Source organism: Vipera berus (assembly GCF_964194415.1).
Source record: "Vipera berus genome assembly, chromosome: 3".
Lineage (NCBI taxonomy): Eukaryota > Metazoa > Chordata > Lepidosauria > Squamata > Viperidae > Vipera > Vipera berus.
This window is the reverse complement of record NC_138204.1, coordinates 129,746,546-129,766,002: the sequence shown is the minus strand read 5'-3', so window position 1 is coordinate 129,766,002 and position 19,457 is coordinate 129,746,546. Positions and strand designations below refer to the sequence as shown.

The window sequence follows — 19,457 nt, the reverse complement described above, 5'->3', positions numbered from 1 at the left end:
GGAATTCTTATATATGTTCTGAAAATTCAGAAGAAACCTTTTCAAGCTGGGAGCAGCGCGCATTGTGATTATTCTTTATAAAGCAGGGGTGTCAAACTGCCGGCCCACGGGCCGGATGCATCAAGGGGAAGCCGCGCCCACCCCATTGCCAGCAATGGCAAAACCGTCCCGATACGTTGCGCGACATCACGGGACTTCACAAGTTTGTACATGTCTGCTTTTAAAGGGTTTTTGGTTGCTTTAGCATCAGGTGACGGAATTATTATTTGTGGAGAAAAGCAGGTTTGAAAAAAAAAATAGCAAGTTTTATTATCACTGAAAATTAAAAACATTTTGCAGTTTGGAAATGTATAATATTTGGGGTTTATTTCTGCAATAACACCTTTTTTCCTGTCTTTTTTTTAAAAAAAAAAACTGTTAGGCTCTATCTTCTCTTGAATCTCTTGGATTCAAAGCTTGCTTTCAATCTTTCCTACAGATAAATAGGTGAAGGTCTTCACATTTTGCTGCTATGAAAACACAGCTCTAAGGACTATTGTAAAATCTTGTCCGAAGTTACTTTAGCAGAGGTGCTAACCATTTCCCCCTCGTTTCCATTGTCTTTCAATACGACTTGTTTGCCTGGTTGTTCTAAGCATTGCATAAAAAGTTAAACAACTGAGCAGCTGTTCCTTCCTCCCACTGTTGATTATTGGGTCTCCTTTTGAGTTCCCAAAAGAAGAGTGTTTCCTGGAGGGAATAAACGCCAGCTGTTGTTTGTCTCTCACATCAGCAGAGCACTCCAAATTCCAGCACACTCTCAAGCCCCAGAAAAATTTCAGGACCCCTACTGTTACTTATTAGTAACAGTAATAGGGAAGGTTTTCTTAACTATTGACATAATCATTTTGGTTACAGTGAAAGTAATTAATGAATCACGAATTCTATAGCAATTGTAACCACATGAGAGTATTGATAATTTAGAGTGACAACCAAAATAAAAATGATATTATTACATAGCCACCTGCTGGGGATCACTGCCTCCCTTCATAGCTGCAGCTGTGGCACTGAGATGAAACGGTAAAAAAGCCAGAATAATTGTTTGATTTTTTGGAGCCATTCTGTTCATCAAAGAAGTTTCATGTGTAAGTTTTATAAGGCCTTAAAACTAACAGAATTAAGTGTGTGTGTGTGTGTGTTGGGGGGGGATAGCATTATATTTCAAAGAATGTTAGCAAATGGGTTACACTGGCAGATGAAATACAATAGCTCCACCTTGTATATCTAAGCAAATCAGGCAACGGAGCATAATCTAAAATAGCAACTTGGAATTTATTTATTTATTTGCTAAAACGTTGGTTGGTCTATTTTTTTCATCAAAAGATGACATATTTGAGAAATATGCTTGTAAGCCTCATTTCTTTATTAAAAGTTAGTATTGCCAATATGGGGTCAAAAACAACAGATGACCATTATAGGTCAGGAAAGATATACAGAAAACTTTCTGATGCAATGTGGTGACCATCCATATTTTTGCAACCACGAGCTAGCAGTCCTATTACAACTTTTAGTTATATTTTGCTTAAATAAAAGATGCTCACGGGGAAGGGGAGGCAAGGAGTATTATAGGCAATGGTTGGAAACTGATCAAAGAGAAAAGCAACCTGGAATTAAGGAGAAACTTCCTGACAGTGAGGACAATCAACCAGTGGAACAGTTTGCCTTCAGAAATGCTGAGCGCTCCATCACTGGAGATTTTTAAGAAAAGACTGGACAGTCACTTGTCTGAGATTGTATAGGTTCTCCTGCTTGGGCAGGGGGCTGGACTAGAAAACCTCCAAGGTCACTTCCAGCTTCTGTTCTGTTCTGTTCTATTCTATTCTTACATTAACTTCATGACATTCTAAGATTTTGTGTGATGTTCTGGATATCAAAAACATTTTAAAATGCTGATTGAATATTGTGAGATGTTATTATCTGAGCAGGTATATACACACAACATATGTGTACATATACGTAACAGTTGTGGAAGTCAGCAAGTTTCACCTAGATGTATTGCCTCAGTACGCCGGAAGCTTAACAGAAGGAGCTCTCTTTATTTCTTGACAAGTTGGGCAGGGCTGTTCAATCTTTTTATAGCCCTGCGTACATATTGAGGAACATCTAGAAAGAGAGCAAGCAAAACTGTTCTGTAGCAGGTGCCAGCTTTAACTACTTTGGAGAAATTATGATGCCACTGGAGGGGTTGATTTGCAAGCCGTTTCACAGCAGTAATTCATTTTCAGAATCAAAAATATATATCCTTAATTTAGCAGTAAGGAAGCATTTGTGATATGTACAGAACAGGTCCTCTTCTTTGTTGTCTTTTTTGGCATTAGTAATACAGTATTTTTAACAAGGCATTGTACAACATATGATTAATATTTTATTACCACAAGCTTGGGATAGATTGAGGCTAAAGGTGATAATATTCAAGGTGTGTATCAGTTTTTACCATATGGCCTGACACATTTTAGAGCTTCAGTTAGCCATCTGCCACATTAACATTTTTACAATACAACTACGTTTTTGTGTACTTGAGTTTAGTGCTGTGTGTGTTCAGATGTTAGCACCCTAGGGTGTTAACATATTGCAGACATTATTCTGTCATCCACTTAAATAATGACATCAAGAAATTATAGATGTGTACTAGAGATTAATTCTTCATCTTAAAATGAAATGGCTCTGTTAATATAACTACAGTACTTAGCTTTAGACCCTTGTTAAGTTTATTTACGCAAAATAACTGATTCAGTACAAGTTTTCATTATAACTGGGAAAATATGATTATTTCAACATAATTTTAGTTCATTTTCTAACATACATACTGTAATTGTTAGACATAAATCTTTGTTTGCCTTGCTGTGACTAAAATGTGTGGCAATACTGTGAAAAATATAATACGTTTTTTTCTCTTATTCCATATTGATCACATTTTCTTATGTTCTGAATGTCAAAGTAGCTTGGCTAGAGAGAAGGCTTGTCTTATCTGGTAGAAATGGATGGTCCACATCCTTTCCTGTCAGGATTCAGGCCTAATCATGAATTAAAAATATCATAGGTTGCTCTGAATCCTTTCATCATGAGAGAGGGGAGTGTATCCTTATGATCATTGTAGGTGTCTTGGTGGCATTCATTGCAATCAGTCATGGTATCGTGGTGAATCATCTAAAAAGGTTAGGAGTCAGAGACACTGTGCTTCAGTTTTTCTATTTCTACCTGAAGGGAGGAGGAATTAAAGTTTCCATTCTTTTATCATGAGAAACCATAGCACTTGAAGCCATAACTGTTCCAGTGTCTTATGCCACAGGATTTGATGTTCTTTCCTATGTTGTTTAACATTTTGAAAGGACACACTAAAAGTTCCTTCATGTGAGACTTAGGGGAAATGGACTATTTGGTGAGTTTTCTCTGTTGTGATTTCCAATCTTTGAACTCTGCCATGGAGATTCATACAGCCCCTTCATTCTTGGAGCTTTGTAATGTGGTCAAAACAACTCTTTCTCACCAGGCTTTTAACATAGTTTGTTGCTTAATGACTTCCATCTTATGGTGGGTTATTTTTTATTGTTATATGCTGTTTTTATGAGTTTATTCTATTATACAGTTCCCAGAGACATCACCCTGTCAACAAAAGTGCATATAGCCAAGGCTATGGCCTTCCCAGTTGCAATGTATGGCAGTGAAAGCTGGACCATAAGAAAGGCTGAGCGCCAAAGAATTGAAGCCTTTGAACTATAGTGCTGGAGAAGACTCCTGCGAGTCCCTTGGACTGCAAGGCGATCAAACCGGTCAGTCCTAGAGGAGATCAACCCTGACTGCTCTTTAGAAGGCCAGATCCTGAAGCTAAAACTCAAATACTTTGGCCACCTAATGAGAAGGAAGGACTCACTGGAGAAGAGCCTAATGCTGGGAAAGATTGAGGGCAATAGAAGAAGGGGACGACAGAGAATGAGGTGGCTGGATGGAGTCACTGAAGCAGTAGGCGTGAGCTTAAATTGACTCCAGAAGATGGTAGAGGACAGGAAGGCCTGGAGGAACGTTGTCCATAGGGTTGTGATGGGTCGGACATGACTTCGCAGCTAACAACAACAGTTCCCAGAAATTCCAGATTGAGTTAGGTTACAAAGACACTAAATAAATGAAATACCTTTTATATATTTTATCAGAAAAGACAAACAAGATATTATAAGCTATATAAAATATCTGTTCTTTCACATACATGTATAGAAATCTTGTAATTGCTTACATATGTATAAGTTCATGTTTGTGTGCATATCATTGAAGCATTTAACAATTGTATATTTGTGCATAAAGAAAAACAATATTAACCTCTTAATTTCAATAGTTTAATTGTTTTCTAACATAAGATACACCCTGTATAATCATCTGCATGTATAGTCTTAATTTTTTTTTTCCTTCATGAAATCTTACCATGTCAGTCCACACACTGGCCAGCCCAAGTACACCACAGTAGATTGTTGGATGCGTTCCTGGATCTGCACTCATTGCACAAGTTTCTTACAAGTGTATGGAACCTCACTATTAAGCTGTTAATCTACTTGAAAAAATAAATCCACTGCCCTCCATGACATTTGACATAGTCCAATATACATTTCATGGAATTTACCCTTAAAAAACTATACATAAAAATTGCAGAATACAATTTGAAATCACATTAGTGAAGCATTTTTCTGCCAGGCAACTGCTTTCAACCTTATCCATTACTGAGCCTCATAACATGATCTATGGCACCAGTGGGGTACATGGTTTACATTGTTGGATCCTGATCCAAAGTTACATTGAACTTAAATAAGTAACTAATCATGGGCATTAAAATAATGACAGGTACACGGCTTTAATTTTTGTGGTTTTTTTTTATAAATTTACAGAAGTTTCATTTGCTTACTGGGGACTGTTTTGGAAGCATGCAAAGCTGTATCAAAGCTGTATAAGCAGAAAGAGAGAAGACTGTATTGCCTTTTTTGTTTTGCATGTATGAACCGCCAGTTCCTGTTGGTTTGGTGTAGAGATGAAAACAGAAAAAGAGCAACAGTAAAGAGAGATCAGCTACTGTTCCCGAACTCTTGAAATTTGGAAGCATTTCCTTGCTTGATGCAATTGATCAAGCAGGAGTTTTGTATCAATTGCAGTTTCTGGGTCATCTCCAAAGGCAAATTCTCATAGAGCACATTGTAATAGTCTAGTTGGGCAATGATCAGGACAGGAGTTACTATCTTGATCCAGATAAGGTTGTAATTACTATGTTAGCCAAGCTGAGCAATGACTGCCCTGACTCTGGTTCCCATGTGCTGTTTAAGATTCACAAGTCACAAACCAACTCTTTCAGGAGAATCTCTGTGTGATTTAATCTGAGCTTGTTTTCCCCCATTCAAATTCCAATAAGTTTTAGATACTCATTTCATTCAGAACTTCAGTGGCATCTCTGGTTTAGCCCAGGGTTGGGATGAATGACTGGATATTATAGTTATATTTATAAAAATTCACCCTGAAGTAGCAAATGATCTACTTTCATTTGAATGTTAAATAATGTAGGGCAGGGGTAGGCAACCTTGGCTCTTTTATGACTCGTGGACTTCAACTCCCAGAATTCCTGAGCCAGCATGGCTCAGCTTGGAAACTCTCCTTTTCCCCTCAGCATGGCTAGCTCAGGAATTCTGGGAGTTGAAGTCCACGAGTCATAAAAGAGCCAAGGTTGCCTACCCCTGATGTAGGGAAAACACTGAATCCTGAGGAAGTCCATTTTAGAGTTCTAAGGAATTCAACATCAAGAAGAAATGGCTATTAGGTTAGGAAAGGAACCACCATAAAACAATATCCCCCAAGTCCCAACATCTGCAGGTGATGCAGGAGACAATGGGGTTGAATGCTGCTGAAAGATCTACTAGATCTAGTACTAATTCCTTTTTAATAGCTAAGTATTGTTAGCCAACAAAAGTGCATAAATACACCATTTTTCTTTCCCTTAAGAAATTGCAGCTTGCCCTATCCTTATCTATAGGCTGTCAAGAAGGGCTGTTGCCCTTGTATTATATCTCAGGGTATTTCTTTTATCTCTCTTGTGTAAGTTTATTATAAATAATAAACTTACACAAGAGAGATAAAAGAAATACAGAATACAGATCCTGTCTTCAAAAATGCAACTTAAATTGGGAAAACCTTCTTGATGAGAGATTACAGCCAAGAGTTCTGTTTGCTGCACAAGTCTTAAGTCTTAAATTGAAGGACAGCTTTTCCCTTTATCATGAGTAGAGTGGAATTCCTTGTCCTAAAGTGATTCTTTTATGGAGGAAAGATTGTTTCTCCTAGATTATGCTAACAGATGATCATATAGTTTAGTTGTGTTAAAGTCCACTGATTTCATTTACATCAAAGCATTCCCCAGCAGAAATCTCTTCTCCCTGTTCTTTATCTACTGTGGAAGATATTCTTAAACTTGTTCTGCTAGCCCCGTGTCCCTGCAGTAGCTCCATTTCATCATTGTTTAATGACTTGGATCCAGACTTTCTATACGTGGAATTTCATTCACAAAGCACTTCCCCTGGAGGAAAGAGAACCTAATGTTTGTTTTGTTCCGGCTCTTGCAAACTATCTGTGCTAAATGAGAAGCTTCTACAGAGGGCTGGGGAACCATATTAAATGAAACCGTATGTAATGAAAGAGAAATAAATGAGAATTGCCTTTGTTCTCTTTCTTTTATTCTTTACGCAAATAGAACTGGCGATGTCTTAGAGGAAAAAACATACTGGAGGGAGCTTGCTTTCAGAGTTTAACCTAAGGTATAGGCATTAATTTTGATATTCATTTGAACGTTTGGTCCTTCATCTTCTGCAAGCTTTCATTGATATAAAGCTATTCTGTTTCGGAGAGAGAAAAATAAGCATGAATGCAAGTGTAAAAAGCCAGATTTGTGCAACAAACAGTAGAATGAAAAGGGCTGTGTCCTTGCTGATCATGATTAACTCTTTTTTTTATCAGTTCCCGGTATCCTTTACATTGAGTGGCACTTCCAGTTTTTGATCATTTTTTTAACAGAAAGATAAATCCATAGATTTGATTAAAGTTAAATCCACCACACGAATGATGCTGAACGCTAATCTTTCTCCCAACTAACTTTTCAAGAAAAAGGTTCTTAAGCATACGTGCAGTTGATGAAACATAGAGAAGCTGCTGCTGTCCAATACAGGGAAAGCTCTTAATGTGTAGCCACTCTTGAACTGCTTTGTTTCCTTGAAAGTTTAGGTCTGCTTAACTCTTAAGCTAATAACCCTGAACTATTAGTGCCTTTTTGTGTTATTTTTGTTTTTCTTGTTGTATGGAAAATACCAAATCGTTTATTGTTTTAGTTGGTTCGGTTTCTTGAATTCTTTACTTACCAAACGTTTTTAATATAAATGTGTACTCTTAAGGATATTTTAAGAATATCTCTCTTTATTTTTTTTATTTTTTATTTTTATTTTAATCCCATTTATATCCCGCCCTTCTCCGAAGACTCAGGGCGGCTTACAATCTAAAGCACAATGTGCTTAGCAATAGCCTTCATTCTATGTATAAAAAGGTAAAGGTTCCCCCGCACATGCGTGCTAGTCGTTTCCGACTCTAGGGGCCGGTGCTCATCTCCGTTTCAAAGCCGAAGAGCCAGAGCTTGTCCAAGGACATCTCCGTGGTCATGTGGCCGGCATGACTAGACGCCAAAGGCGCACGGAACGCTGTTACCTTCCCACCGTAGTGGTCCCTATTTTTCTACTTGCATTTTTTTACGTGCTTTCGAACTGCTAGGTTGGCAGAAGCTGGGACGAGTAACAGGCGCTCACTCTGTTACGCGGCACTCGGGATTCGACCCGCCAAACTGCCGACCATCTGATCGACAAGCTCAGTGTCCTAACCCACTGAGCCACCGCGTCCCTTTTCATTCTATGTATATGCCTGCTTATTAGGGCTTTCGCCCCCCCCAGCAGCATTATTACAAAGTCAGCTTATTGCCCCCAACAATCTGGGTCCTCATTTTACCTACCTCGGAAGGATGGAAGGCTGAGTCAACCTTGAGCCTGGTGGGATGAGAACCTGCACTAATTGCAGGCAGCTGGTGTTACTTAAGGAGGCATTAGCCCACTGCTCCACCACTGCTCCACTGCTCCACTGCTCTTATTTATTTTCTTTCTCATAAAGTTTCTGATAGCGCTTTATTTTGCAGCTGGATCCCGGGCTTCATACACAAGTCAGCACAGCCACCTGGGCTCGGAATTAAGGACACTACAATCTCCAGAGCACCACATAGATCCTATTTATGAGGACAGAGTGTATCAGAAGCCCCCTATGAGGAGTCTCAGCCAGAGTCAGGGAGACCCTCTTCAACCAGCACATACAGGCACTTATCGCACTAGCACAGGTAAGTGGAAATGCAGGTTGTTTTGCTTCTTGCCTGGGGTAGGTACGTTGCTTTAAATGATCATTAGCTGTTACAAATAAAGTGACTGAATTCACACATGGAAAATTTTGAAATTGTAAATGCATCAATAATCCCAACAAAGTGCTCTATTTATCCTTACCTTGCTGTCTAGCATTCTTTCCTTGATGGTTAATTTGCTGAAGGTGCATAGAACATGACTTTGTCATGTCATTAACAGATCATTTACAATGGGATTGTTTAATAATTTGGAGAATGGGCAAATTAATGAGGCATTGAGCAATAAATTTCTTTCCCACTTCATTCATATATATATATATATATATATGCATGCATGTGCTCATCCATTTATTAATTTTTTTCTGTCACTCCATGTAAAGTAGCAGTGTATTGCAGTCAAACTCACAGTACCATTGATTCATTTGTAATGTAGAAATGCATGATCATATATCAAACATGTTGGTATACCATTCTTAATTGGGAACTGTTCACTTCAGTCAAGTAAAATAACTATATGTAAAAAACCGCATAAAATGTTACAACTCTGTATGTAAAAACAGTAACCAAATCAGTAGTGGCAATAAAAATGTGAAAGAATCTTACATTCACACTAGTCAAAACCAAAATTGTTTTTATGTTAACATAAAAAGGATTAAAGCTAGATGTTATTGTCCTATTATTCATTTTTACTTTATGTTTCCTTTATAAGGATGAAATTTGCTCTGAGTTCAAAGGAGAGCATTTGTAATACCAGAAAATTGATTTGATTCTACTAAATTCCAGACAGTCTTCTCTGTTGGAGACACATCTCTATGCTTTCATTTTTCTAGTCTTAGTCTTCATGCTTCCTACATATGGCAGTTCTATAGGTGGATGCAATTAATGCCATTCCTATTTTAGGCAGGCTTGGATATCTTAGAAATTTATTCCTCAAGGTTGTTGGTTTAAATACAGTTTATAGTTCTTCCATGCTTTTCAGTCTCATGTTTTTCACAAACGCTTAAACCATCTCCCCAGAATTGGACCCTTAGTATCATACTGAGTATTAATATTCCAACCACCCCATTGTACAATATTTGACATTCATGCAGGGAAATAGCCTTTTTGTTGTTTGTGATTCCTAATGTTAGAGTAACCATTAAAGTCTTCTTCTTACATTATATCTTAATATCATAAACATGTATCTCTCAAAAGTAAAAGGCACTATACTAGCAGAGAGGAAACAAATTACAACATCCTGTTGGAAAGTCAATAAACTTGTTTTGAGCGGTAAGAAATTCAAACGAGTGTGGGGTTTTTAAAACATATAAATGTTTGTTAGTTTAGGCAGATGTAACAATTAATACACTCTTCGGTCAGGGATATCATTGGGACCCAGGACATATCTAGGACTATTCCTAATGGTTGGCGGGGGCTTTTAAGGTGGAATGGCTTGGGACCAGGGGCCAGATATCTAAATAAATCTCTTCTTCTGAATATACATGTTTTGTAAGTCAAAGTCTTAAGCCATTGTTAGTGAAGTTGGAGAGGGACTGAGATAAAACAAAGGCCTCCAGTCATCTTTCTAACACAAAGCAAAGGATTTTAAATCCCACGTTTTCTAAGAGAATATTACAGTTGATGTTGGATGTTCTTTTCTCTGTCTTCTTTTGGATTTTATTATGCTTTTGTTCCCTAATGTGCATAGAGATAGTTATGGGAGAAATTAAAAGAATAATAACTTAATCTTGCCAATGTTGTCTTTATACTTAAGCCAGCAATTATCTTATTGAGCAGTTTATTTGTTATGCCTGAAATATCTTAATGTCTGGTTTCAGGCAAAAATGTATCATTGTAATACAATCTTTATTATTCCAAAAACATAATTTGAAAAGAATAGCTGATATGGCTTTTCATAGCATTCCTCTCAAATTGCTACAAATTTGATATTGCTGACAATAAAGAATTAATGTATTATGAGTGTTCTATTTTGATGACTGAGCAGTTGAAACAGAAATATGTATTTAACTTCAATATTATGGATTTTACTGTTGAGAAATTGATGGCTTAGTTCACATGTCTGATTTGTGTCAGTAAATAAAGATTAATGGCTGATTTTAATCTTTTAACAAAATTAAAGTTACTTGGACCCAATATGATGATTTACAATCTGTTAAAGTTTATTCTGCCTCAGCTAATCATTTGATTCAAAAAACCAGAGAAAGTTATATGTGATACATAATTTGAAACTGGGATGATTTTTGCCCTGCTGTATAATATATAGTCAATGATGTGCTATATGAAAAGATTATTAAACATTACCCAAACTGACTTTTCAGTTTAAGTGGACAGTGATAATAATGAAGGAAAGGAAATCTACTATACTAGCTAAACTTTCCTATATTTCTCTTATCCATTTATTACCGGTAGCAAGATAAATAGAACATATATTGGTTACAGAGAATAACAGATATCCTATAGTAGGAGTCCCTAACCTCTGGGCCACAGACCACTGGTGGGCTGTGAGCTATTTGCAACCAGACTGTGGAAATGGCAGGTGAGTGCATGCATGCGCAGCCACACTTGCATGAGCAGCGGGCAAACCATGTGCACATGAACTCCAATTGCATGACCAGCAGGTGCGCGTGCATGCCATTCGTGCAAATGGAGCTGCAAGCGCGCTTGCTGGCCGCTCACACAGAACCATCCCCTCTTCCCCCTCCCCGCTGGTTCACAAAGCTGGAAAGGTTGGCGAACTATAGGATGAATAAACTGCATCTCTGTTTCAGTAATGATTGAAACTGCCCCTATATTACGTTTAAAAATGCCTGGATTTTTCTTAGTGTATTCCAGTGTGGCATTCCATAAGTAATAATTTGGTTCATCGCTGCTTGTAGTATTCAGAAAGAAATGCAGACAAAACTGCTGATTATAAAATATGTGGATCTTCAGAATAACGCTGGGGGACTCTTACTGTCTTTTTTAAAGTAGCTACGTAGTATGATATATTCATTGTGAATGAGCTAAATTTAATTTGGCGCTCTGAGTTCTCACTTTTTTGCAGGGCTTTTTTTCTCATAGAACGCTCAGAACGGAGTTCCGGCACCTTTTTTGGATGGAACCTTGTAGGGTAGGCAAGGCGGGTTGTATGACATGTGTGAGTTCCAGCACCTTTTTCTTTTACAAAAAAAGCACTGCTTTTTGAGAACTGGTGATTTGGAGATGGCTTTTCAGTTAGGAAGATAAACTCAGTTTGCTAAGCTTTCCCAATCCTATGACAGTTGCTAAATGCAAGGTTATTATATTTGGAAAGGGATTAATGGCAGGGAAAATAACAGAACCATTAAGCATAAAAGTGAAATTTATCGGACTAAAATCATCAGCTCCATATCAAATGTGTTACATCAAAAAGTTTATTTACAATGGTTTTTAGTTATAAATTAAAACATATATTGTAAATTTGTCTTTTTATGATTTGTAGCAGGCAGGAGAAAGTGTCTCACTGATGCTTACCTGCACTGCTGGGACCTCCACCCTCACACTCTCTCTGCCTAAGTCCTGGGTTGTCTACATGGCTAAATCCCCAGGTGAAAGAGTTATACCAATGCAAGTAATGATTTTGTCACCAATTGTTCTCCAGTTTTCTTCTTTTAAGGTTACTAAGCTGAAGTAATTTAGCATGTCTGTTGCTAAGGTCAGAGCCCCATATTGAAGTTAAAAAAAGGATTAAGATAATTTAAGTAAGGATTTGTGAGAAATGTTTGTTATATTAGGCTGACATCTATGTATCAGAGCCAGCAATCAATAATCTGTAGAGTCTAAGCAAATGGAGATAAAGTAGCAGGTTCTGCCCTCTGGAATCAGGTTTCTCCCTAAGCCCTCACACTTCTGGTATTTCACAGGGCCTTAAAGACCTGGCTCTCTGCCCAAACATTTGGTGAGAATGATTGAAGCCCCTCTTTCTTTGTTCCCAGAAAGGTTTTGGCCTTTATCTTTATTCCTTTATTGTTCTTTGATTGTATCCTTGTTTTAAAATGTTTAATAATATAATAATGATAATGATAATAATAAAGTTGGAAGGGACCTTGGAGGTCATTTAGTGCAACCCCCTGCTCAGGCAGGAAACCCTATACCATTTCAGACAAATGGCTGTCCAGTCTCTTCTTAAAAACTTCCAGTGTTGGAGCATTCACAACTTCTGGAGGCAGGTTATTCCACTGATTAATTGTTCTAACTGTCAGGAAGTTTCTCCTTAGTTTTAGGTTGCTTCTCTCCTTGATTAGTTTCCATCCGTTGCTTGTTGTCCTGCCTTCAGGCACTTTGGAGAATAGCTTGACTCCCTCTTCTTTTTGGCAACCCCTGAGATATTGGAACACTGTTATCATGTCACCCCTCGTCAACATGTATAATATACATATATATTTAAAATTATTTTTTTTCCGGGTACCCGACCTACATCAAGTACTGGGGTTCCACCCAAAGGATCCAGGGTCATCCCCTTGGTCTGGTTGGAGTCTCACACCATGAAGTCCCTAATGTGGCAATGTGGAGCCATATAGACCAGCCCCCGCTTTTGGGGGAACCGGCCTGGTCTCTCGAGAGCTACCCACAGAACAGGTCCTGGAGGATTCCAACTCTCCTGTGTATCTGCCCGCTGGGAACAGTCCCTTAGCCGCCAACTGCCCCCCACCTCCGACAGAATGTCAGGCAGTGTAGATGGCATGCCTTGGGACCAAGCCCTGAGCAGCTCCCATTTGACCTGCCATTTTTGCGGCAGCTGCAGCGAATCCATGCAAGGCGGGGCCCGGAGGTCAGCCTCTCTGTGCAGATCCATGCACCAGGGGCCCCTCTGAGGCCAGTCATAGCTCCTCGGTCTGATGTGCCTGGAATGCCAGGTTAGCCAGGGCGATCTGTTCCTCATTGGAACCCCATATTTAAAATTATTATTACAGAATAGAAGCAGGTATATAACTTTGGATAGCAGTGTTGGTCTATTGCAGACAAATCAGAAGGAGTTTGGTAGTATCATTTTGACTATTGTATTTTATTAAAAAACAAAAATTTCATGAGCTTTAAAATCTGTATCAGTTTAACCCCTCCATGCATCTCATTTCCCTTCAGATCATGAAAATCTTTTGCCTTGATAAAGTTAACCACAGCTTACAAAAGCTTTTGCTTTCCAATAAAATGTCTTAGTTGAAAATGGACTACCAGACTCATATTTTGTCAGCACACTGCAAAGAAATGAAGGATCCTTCATGACAGTAGTCTGAACATTTCCAGCTAATTTCCCCCTAGTACTGGTTTTAATTGCCCTATAGCTTTGGGGGTGTTGGCTTTGAACACCTAGGCCAGGGGTAGGCAACCTTGGTTCTTTTATGACTCGTGGACTTCAACTCCCAGAATTCCCTAGCCAGCCATGCTGAAGGGAAAGGGAGAGTTTCCAAGCTGAGCCATGCTGGCTCAGGAATTCTGGGAGTTGAAGTCCACGAGTCATAAAAGAGCCAAGGTTGCCTACCCCTGGCCTAGGCCTAATTGCATGAAATTTGTTTCCTTAAAGTTTCTTTGTTCCATCAAAACCCATCAAAGAAGACATAAATCCTTACTTCCTTTTTCCTGAATCCCCCATCTCTCACTGAAGAGCTCAGGGGATAGAGTTAGAGGATATTGAAAACGACAGGCCACTCACTTAAGCATGCCAAGGCTACTGGATTGACTCTGTAACCCAAGAATTCAACAAGACAATACAAGTAGGCACGGTTAACTAACTGTGTTTCCCCGACACAAGGGCAGAGAAAGGAATTCTTAACTATAATGTGTGAATATAACAGGTCTGTTCTGAACTTTGCAATCAGGACAGCTGTTTTCCATCAGCTCTAAATCTAGCAATTAAAGTTGTAACATCTTCATGCGGGGATAATTCCCCCTAGCATTTTCATGAATAAGTTACATTTTGAAGATAGAGTGGGACTTCCCCTTTGTAGAAAAAAAAGTATCCATGAACTAGCTGCTAAGGGGATCTGAATACTGAGTGTATTATAAACTGAAAGATTATTCAAAGAGATAACCTAAATATCTGTTGTGTTGTTCTACTTAACTCACTGCAGATGATTGAGGCTACTTTTGGTTTTAACAGTAACAGAGAGGGGGTTGTTCCTTAATCATTAAAGCAATGAACCACAATAACAGTATGTGCTCTGTTTTCATTCTTAATATAATGGGAGATTTTTTTAAAAAATCACTGTTGAAAGTAGAATTATTTTTCTCTGAGATGCCTGCTCTGATGGTTCCAGAAATTAGTTTTATAATATGGACAATAATAGGTTTACAAATGATATAAGAAAATTAAAACTTATCTGGTAAACCAGATTTTATTGAGACATCTATCATCCAGTCACCAAATGAGGGTGGAGGTTATTCCTCCCACACAGTCTATTCACTCTTCTTTCCCAAGTAATATTATGCATAATGTTACTACATTTTTACATTCAATTTACTAACCATGAGAATTACAAACCTGGGGAAAAATAAAGATCCATTTTAATCAGATTTGAGTAAAGTCCAGTTTCCATAGTATAATTGATCTATTTGCAAGAGTTAGATACTATTTTTAACAATAAGTATTTTTCTATGATTCCCACTGCATTACATGTTATCACACACACACACACACACACACACACACACACACACTCACTCACTCACTAGGGGCCTTATTTATTCATTCATTCCTGGTTTCCACTTTTTCTCCTGGATTGAAGATTCTCTCCATGTTCATAACATAACTTAGCTTTGCCAATTCCTCCTATGTTGGTAGAAGAAGAGTCTGAGGTGAAGTGCCTTCAGTATTCTTGGTGCCTGACTGCTCTAGTTGCATAACAAAGACAATTATTCTGGCTCTGAAAAGGGAGGGCCTTAGGGGGCTGAGAGGTGCAGGGCTTTGAGAATTTAGAATGGAGGTATGTGGACAGAACAGTTTTATTGCCTTTTTCTCCCCAGACTGGAATATATATGATAAAAATGAGAGAGGGAGAGGTCCAAATTGTTGCTGGTTTCAACCAAAGGCGAAGCTTTGGTGTGGATGCCTAGGAGAGGAGTGGAAGCACTACCCAGTACTGTTGCACTAATCTCAAGTGTGTGAGAGGGGCACCCATTCTGTTATGAACATGGATTTGAAGTGGGGATGGAACAACTTGCCACAGCCAACTTACTACAGTACAGCTCACCACAGTCAACTTGCCATGGGACAACTCACTGCAGAACAATTTAACAATTTTATTTAATTATTTTAAAATAAATATTTTAATTTTTGTTGATCGCATTTCATTCTGTCCCTCCTTTTACATCTTTTCTTCAATGATTCTATTCCACCATTTCTTCGTTATTAATGTAACTTTTGTCCAGCAACGAGTTGTCCTGGGGCAAGTTGGCCATGACAAATTGTCATAGAACCTTTGGAGTGGGGGCAGAGCACCTCCCAGTCGTTCTCAATCTGGAAAAAGATGAGAAGAATGGTTCCTCATCCTTCCAGACATATGGGAAGGTTTGGTAAAAGATGAGCAGTGCATACCATGAAAAATATAATAACAGCTTCTAAGGGCAGGAATGCTGATTCTATCAATATCCAGCTGTCTGAGTAGTTTGACAGCAAGGTTAAGAAACATGAGGCTGGTTATCAGCAGGAAAGGTGGGGAAAAAGTGCCAGATTTAAGTATTTATGAGAAGAAAGAGCAAACAAAATACAATTTTTATTTTAATCATAGATCAGCGTAAGGGAAATGCAGTGCAGTCATTAAAAAAGATAAAAGATACATGAAGAATAAAATATCTAAATCTAAAACAGTTATGGTAAACTGGGAAATACAAAAGATACATGAATTAAAAACTAAGCTTATATCTAAAAAGCAAGAACTAAAGGAATCTAAAAGTAGTGGTAGGAGCATCGGATGAGTGTGGAGCTTAAAATGTTGGTTATGTGGAAGAGTATATCATATTACAAAACCACTCTATTATAATAAACTAGGTACTCATTAGATTTAGTTTATAGCGGAGTCCCCAACCTGTGGGCCATGGCCTGGTAGCGGGCCACAGGACAGGCTGGCCAGTGCGCGCGCACACATACAAACACTAGTGCTGTGGCCGCAGGGCATGAAAACAGGACGCTGCACCACATGGTGCAAAAACAGGCCAACGCCGCATCTCGAGGCGCAAAAATGGGATGCCTCTGTGCCGCGGGTTGCAAAAATGGGAAGCTGCCACACTGCGGGGCACAAAAATGGGATGCTGCAATGTCACAATATGCAAAAACGGGCCAAAGCCGTGCCTCAGGGTGCAGAAACAGGGTGATGTGCATAAGAACGGGGTAGGGCTAGCGAGTATCACACAAACACTAGCCCTGCCTCGTTTGCGTCACATGCTCATGAAATGCTTCCCCCTCTCTTTCTTTCCGGTCTGCCAATCAAGAAAGGTTGGTGACCTCTGGTTTATAGGATATGTTTTCCAATGAATTTTGAGCATTGCTGCAACAAACATTGGATGGCAACATTGTATGTTGTAGCAGGATTGGTATCTGAAATCAGTAGGATATTTATACATGAGGCTAATACAAATGTCTGTAGCACAAGCACTATAGAAGCTTTGTTGTTTCTGTGTGTCCAGAGTCATAGGAACCTTGTCACTCTGTAAGGAATCTTCCTGCATCAGCTTTCAAGGACAGCTGAGGGGAAGGTATGACATTGTGCCAGAGTAAAGACCCTTCATTGTTTAGGTCAGACATGTCAAACCTGTGCCGTCACGTGGAGCAGTGGGCTGATGCCTCCTTAAGTAACACCAGCTGCCTGCAATTAGTGCAGGTTCGCATCCCACCAGGCTCAAGGTTGACTCAGCCTTCCATCCTTCCGAGGTAGGTAAAATGAGGACCCAGATTGTTGGGGGCAATTAAGCTGACTTTGTAATAATGCCACTTGGGGTGTGTGTGTGTGAAAGCCCTAATAAGCAGGCATATACATAGAATGAAGGCTACTGCTAAGCTTGTAAGCCGCCCTGAGTCTTCGGAGAAGGGCGGGATATAAATGGAATTAAAATAAAAATTAAAAAAATAAATATCGGGACTGTTTTGCCATTGCCGGCAATGGGGTGGGCGCGGCTTCTGTGTGACATGTCCAGCCTGTGGGCCGGCAGTTTCACACCCCTGTTTAGAGGTGAGTTTAGTTACGAATTCTATAGGGAGGCAGAATACTTGTTGGATTCACTGGTAATAAAGTTTGAGATCATGGCTAGATTCATTTGGTTCTCTGTATTTGTTACGTGCTCTTTAATAATTGCTACTCCATGCTGAGTAGAAATCCTGGAGAGAAGCCCAAGGATATTTTAGTTGTCATTGCCTGTTTCCATCTGGACTGAAAAATCATCAATCATATTTAATGGGGCAAGAATGGGGGAGGGGAAAATAGTTCGAGCAAAGTTAAGTATGGTCAGCCACACTCTAGCCTCCACTTTGATGAAACCCATGTATAGCCAGAGTGACAATAGAGACACAATTAGGGATTTGAAGGGCTGATCTTTAAAAATTGGATTGTACAAATCCTAATGGTGCAAAACTGGAGAAGGGGCCAGCTGGGGATTATAGAGACAGTATGTTACTGGGTTGGCCTCAAATAACTTGAGAATTATGGCTATCTAGTGATCAGTTCTTGTCTCAAGGAATTTAAGGGTGACATAGTCCCCATGGAGTTTCCTACTGCTGACAAATCAAAAGACTATTTCAGCTATTTTGAAACAAAAATATTGTGGGCCGCCATCTATGTTCCAAGAATGACTCTTTGAGTTTTTGGACAAATCCCATGATTTTGATTTTCTGATAACTGAATTCTAGCTGGTCTTCCTTGCAGTGCTATGCTAGTACTCTCACTGCTCTTTTAAGGCCATTCAGTGTTCTTGAAAGTTTTGCTGCATTATCTATGTTGTTGTTGTGTCTTCCAGCAAGTGGTTGGCAGTAAAGGTCTTTGTTGTGGAGACGGCCCTCCATGGAGTTGATATAGAAATTAAATAAGGGAGGGGCCAATATGCAACCTTGGTTGACACCTTTCTTGGTTTCAGTGGCACTGGTGAGATGGCTTCAGGGGCTACACTTTACTTTCAGTAAGGTCCCTTTGTATAGCAGATATTTTAAACGAAGTAAACTTTGCTCAATTGTGGAGGCCTCCAGCTTTTCACAAATTTAAGTCAGAATAACAAATTGGTGCTGCTTTGAAGTCTATGAAAACAGCATGGAGCAGGGGTGTCAATCTGCCGGCCCACAGGCCGGAAGCCGCACCCACCCCATTGCCAGCAATGGCAAAACCATCCCGATATGTTGCGCGACATCATGTGATGTCGCAGGTTTGACATGTCTGGCATAGAGGAAGTTTGTGTTGTAGAGGGAGTATTTTTCAGTGTGAGAGAGTACTAAGCATTGATCAATGGTGTATCAGCCTTCCTTAAATCCAGCTTGCTCCTCTGCAAGTGTGTGTGTGTGTGTGTGTGTGTGTGTGTGTGTGTGTGTGTGTTTCAGTCAGTCCTAGAAGCAACTCAGCTGCTTGCTTGAGTTCATTCTGTTGTGCATCTATGAGTGCTATATTGTGCCCGGGTGATTTCTGCTCAGTTTGAACAGAATAACTAAAGCCACCAGAACCTCTTTCAGAAACAAAGTAACGGGATTTAAAAAAAAAAAAAGCTGAATTATTAGCATCTGGCAGCACATCCAGCATCTTGTTCAGGAAGAGTTAAAATATTCTAGCCCATGGTCTTAATGCAAGTCAGGAAAAGCTGGAAAAATAATGTATTCTATAAAGTTGCCCAGTTGGAGCCTACCAACTGCTGAAGCAGTATCTGTCAGCTGTGCTGTATGACGGACAGTTCCCCTGCTAACTTGAATAGACTTTAACTCTCTTGGCAGAGCTGGTAAGAACAGAACATGATGTAGATGTGTGTCCTTATTTTGCTTGAAAGTACTAAAAGAATACTAATAGAATAAAAAAAAATCTTAAATATA

At 39.2% G+C, this 19,457-nt stretch overlaps 1 protein-coding gene across 1 annotated transcript in view; it reads left to right on the top strand.

The window, feature by feature from the left end:
- The window catches only part of CTNND2 (catenin delta 2), a gene marked incomplete at its 5' end in the record, with an annotated part of 412,468 nt that overhangs the window by 190,164 nt on the left and 202,847 nt on the right, over positions 1-19,457 (top strand). Inside the window, one exon of the mRNA XM_081326152.1 lies at positions 8,234-8,428. Within this exon, the coding sequence (XP_081182278.1) occupies positions 8,234-8,428 (195 nt within the window). The remainder of the gene's footprint in view (positions 1-8,233; positions 8,429-19,457) is intronic.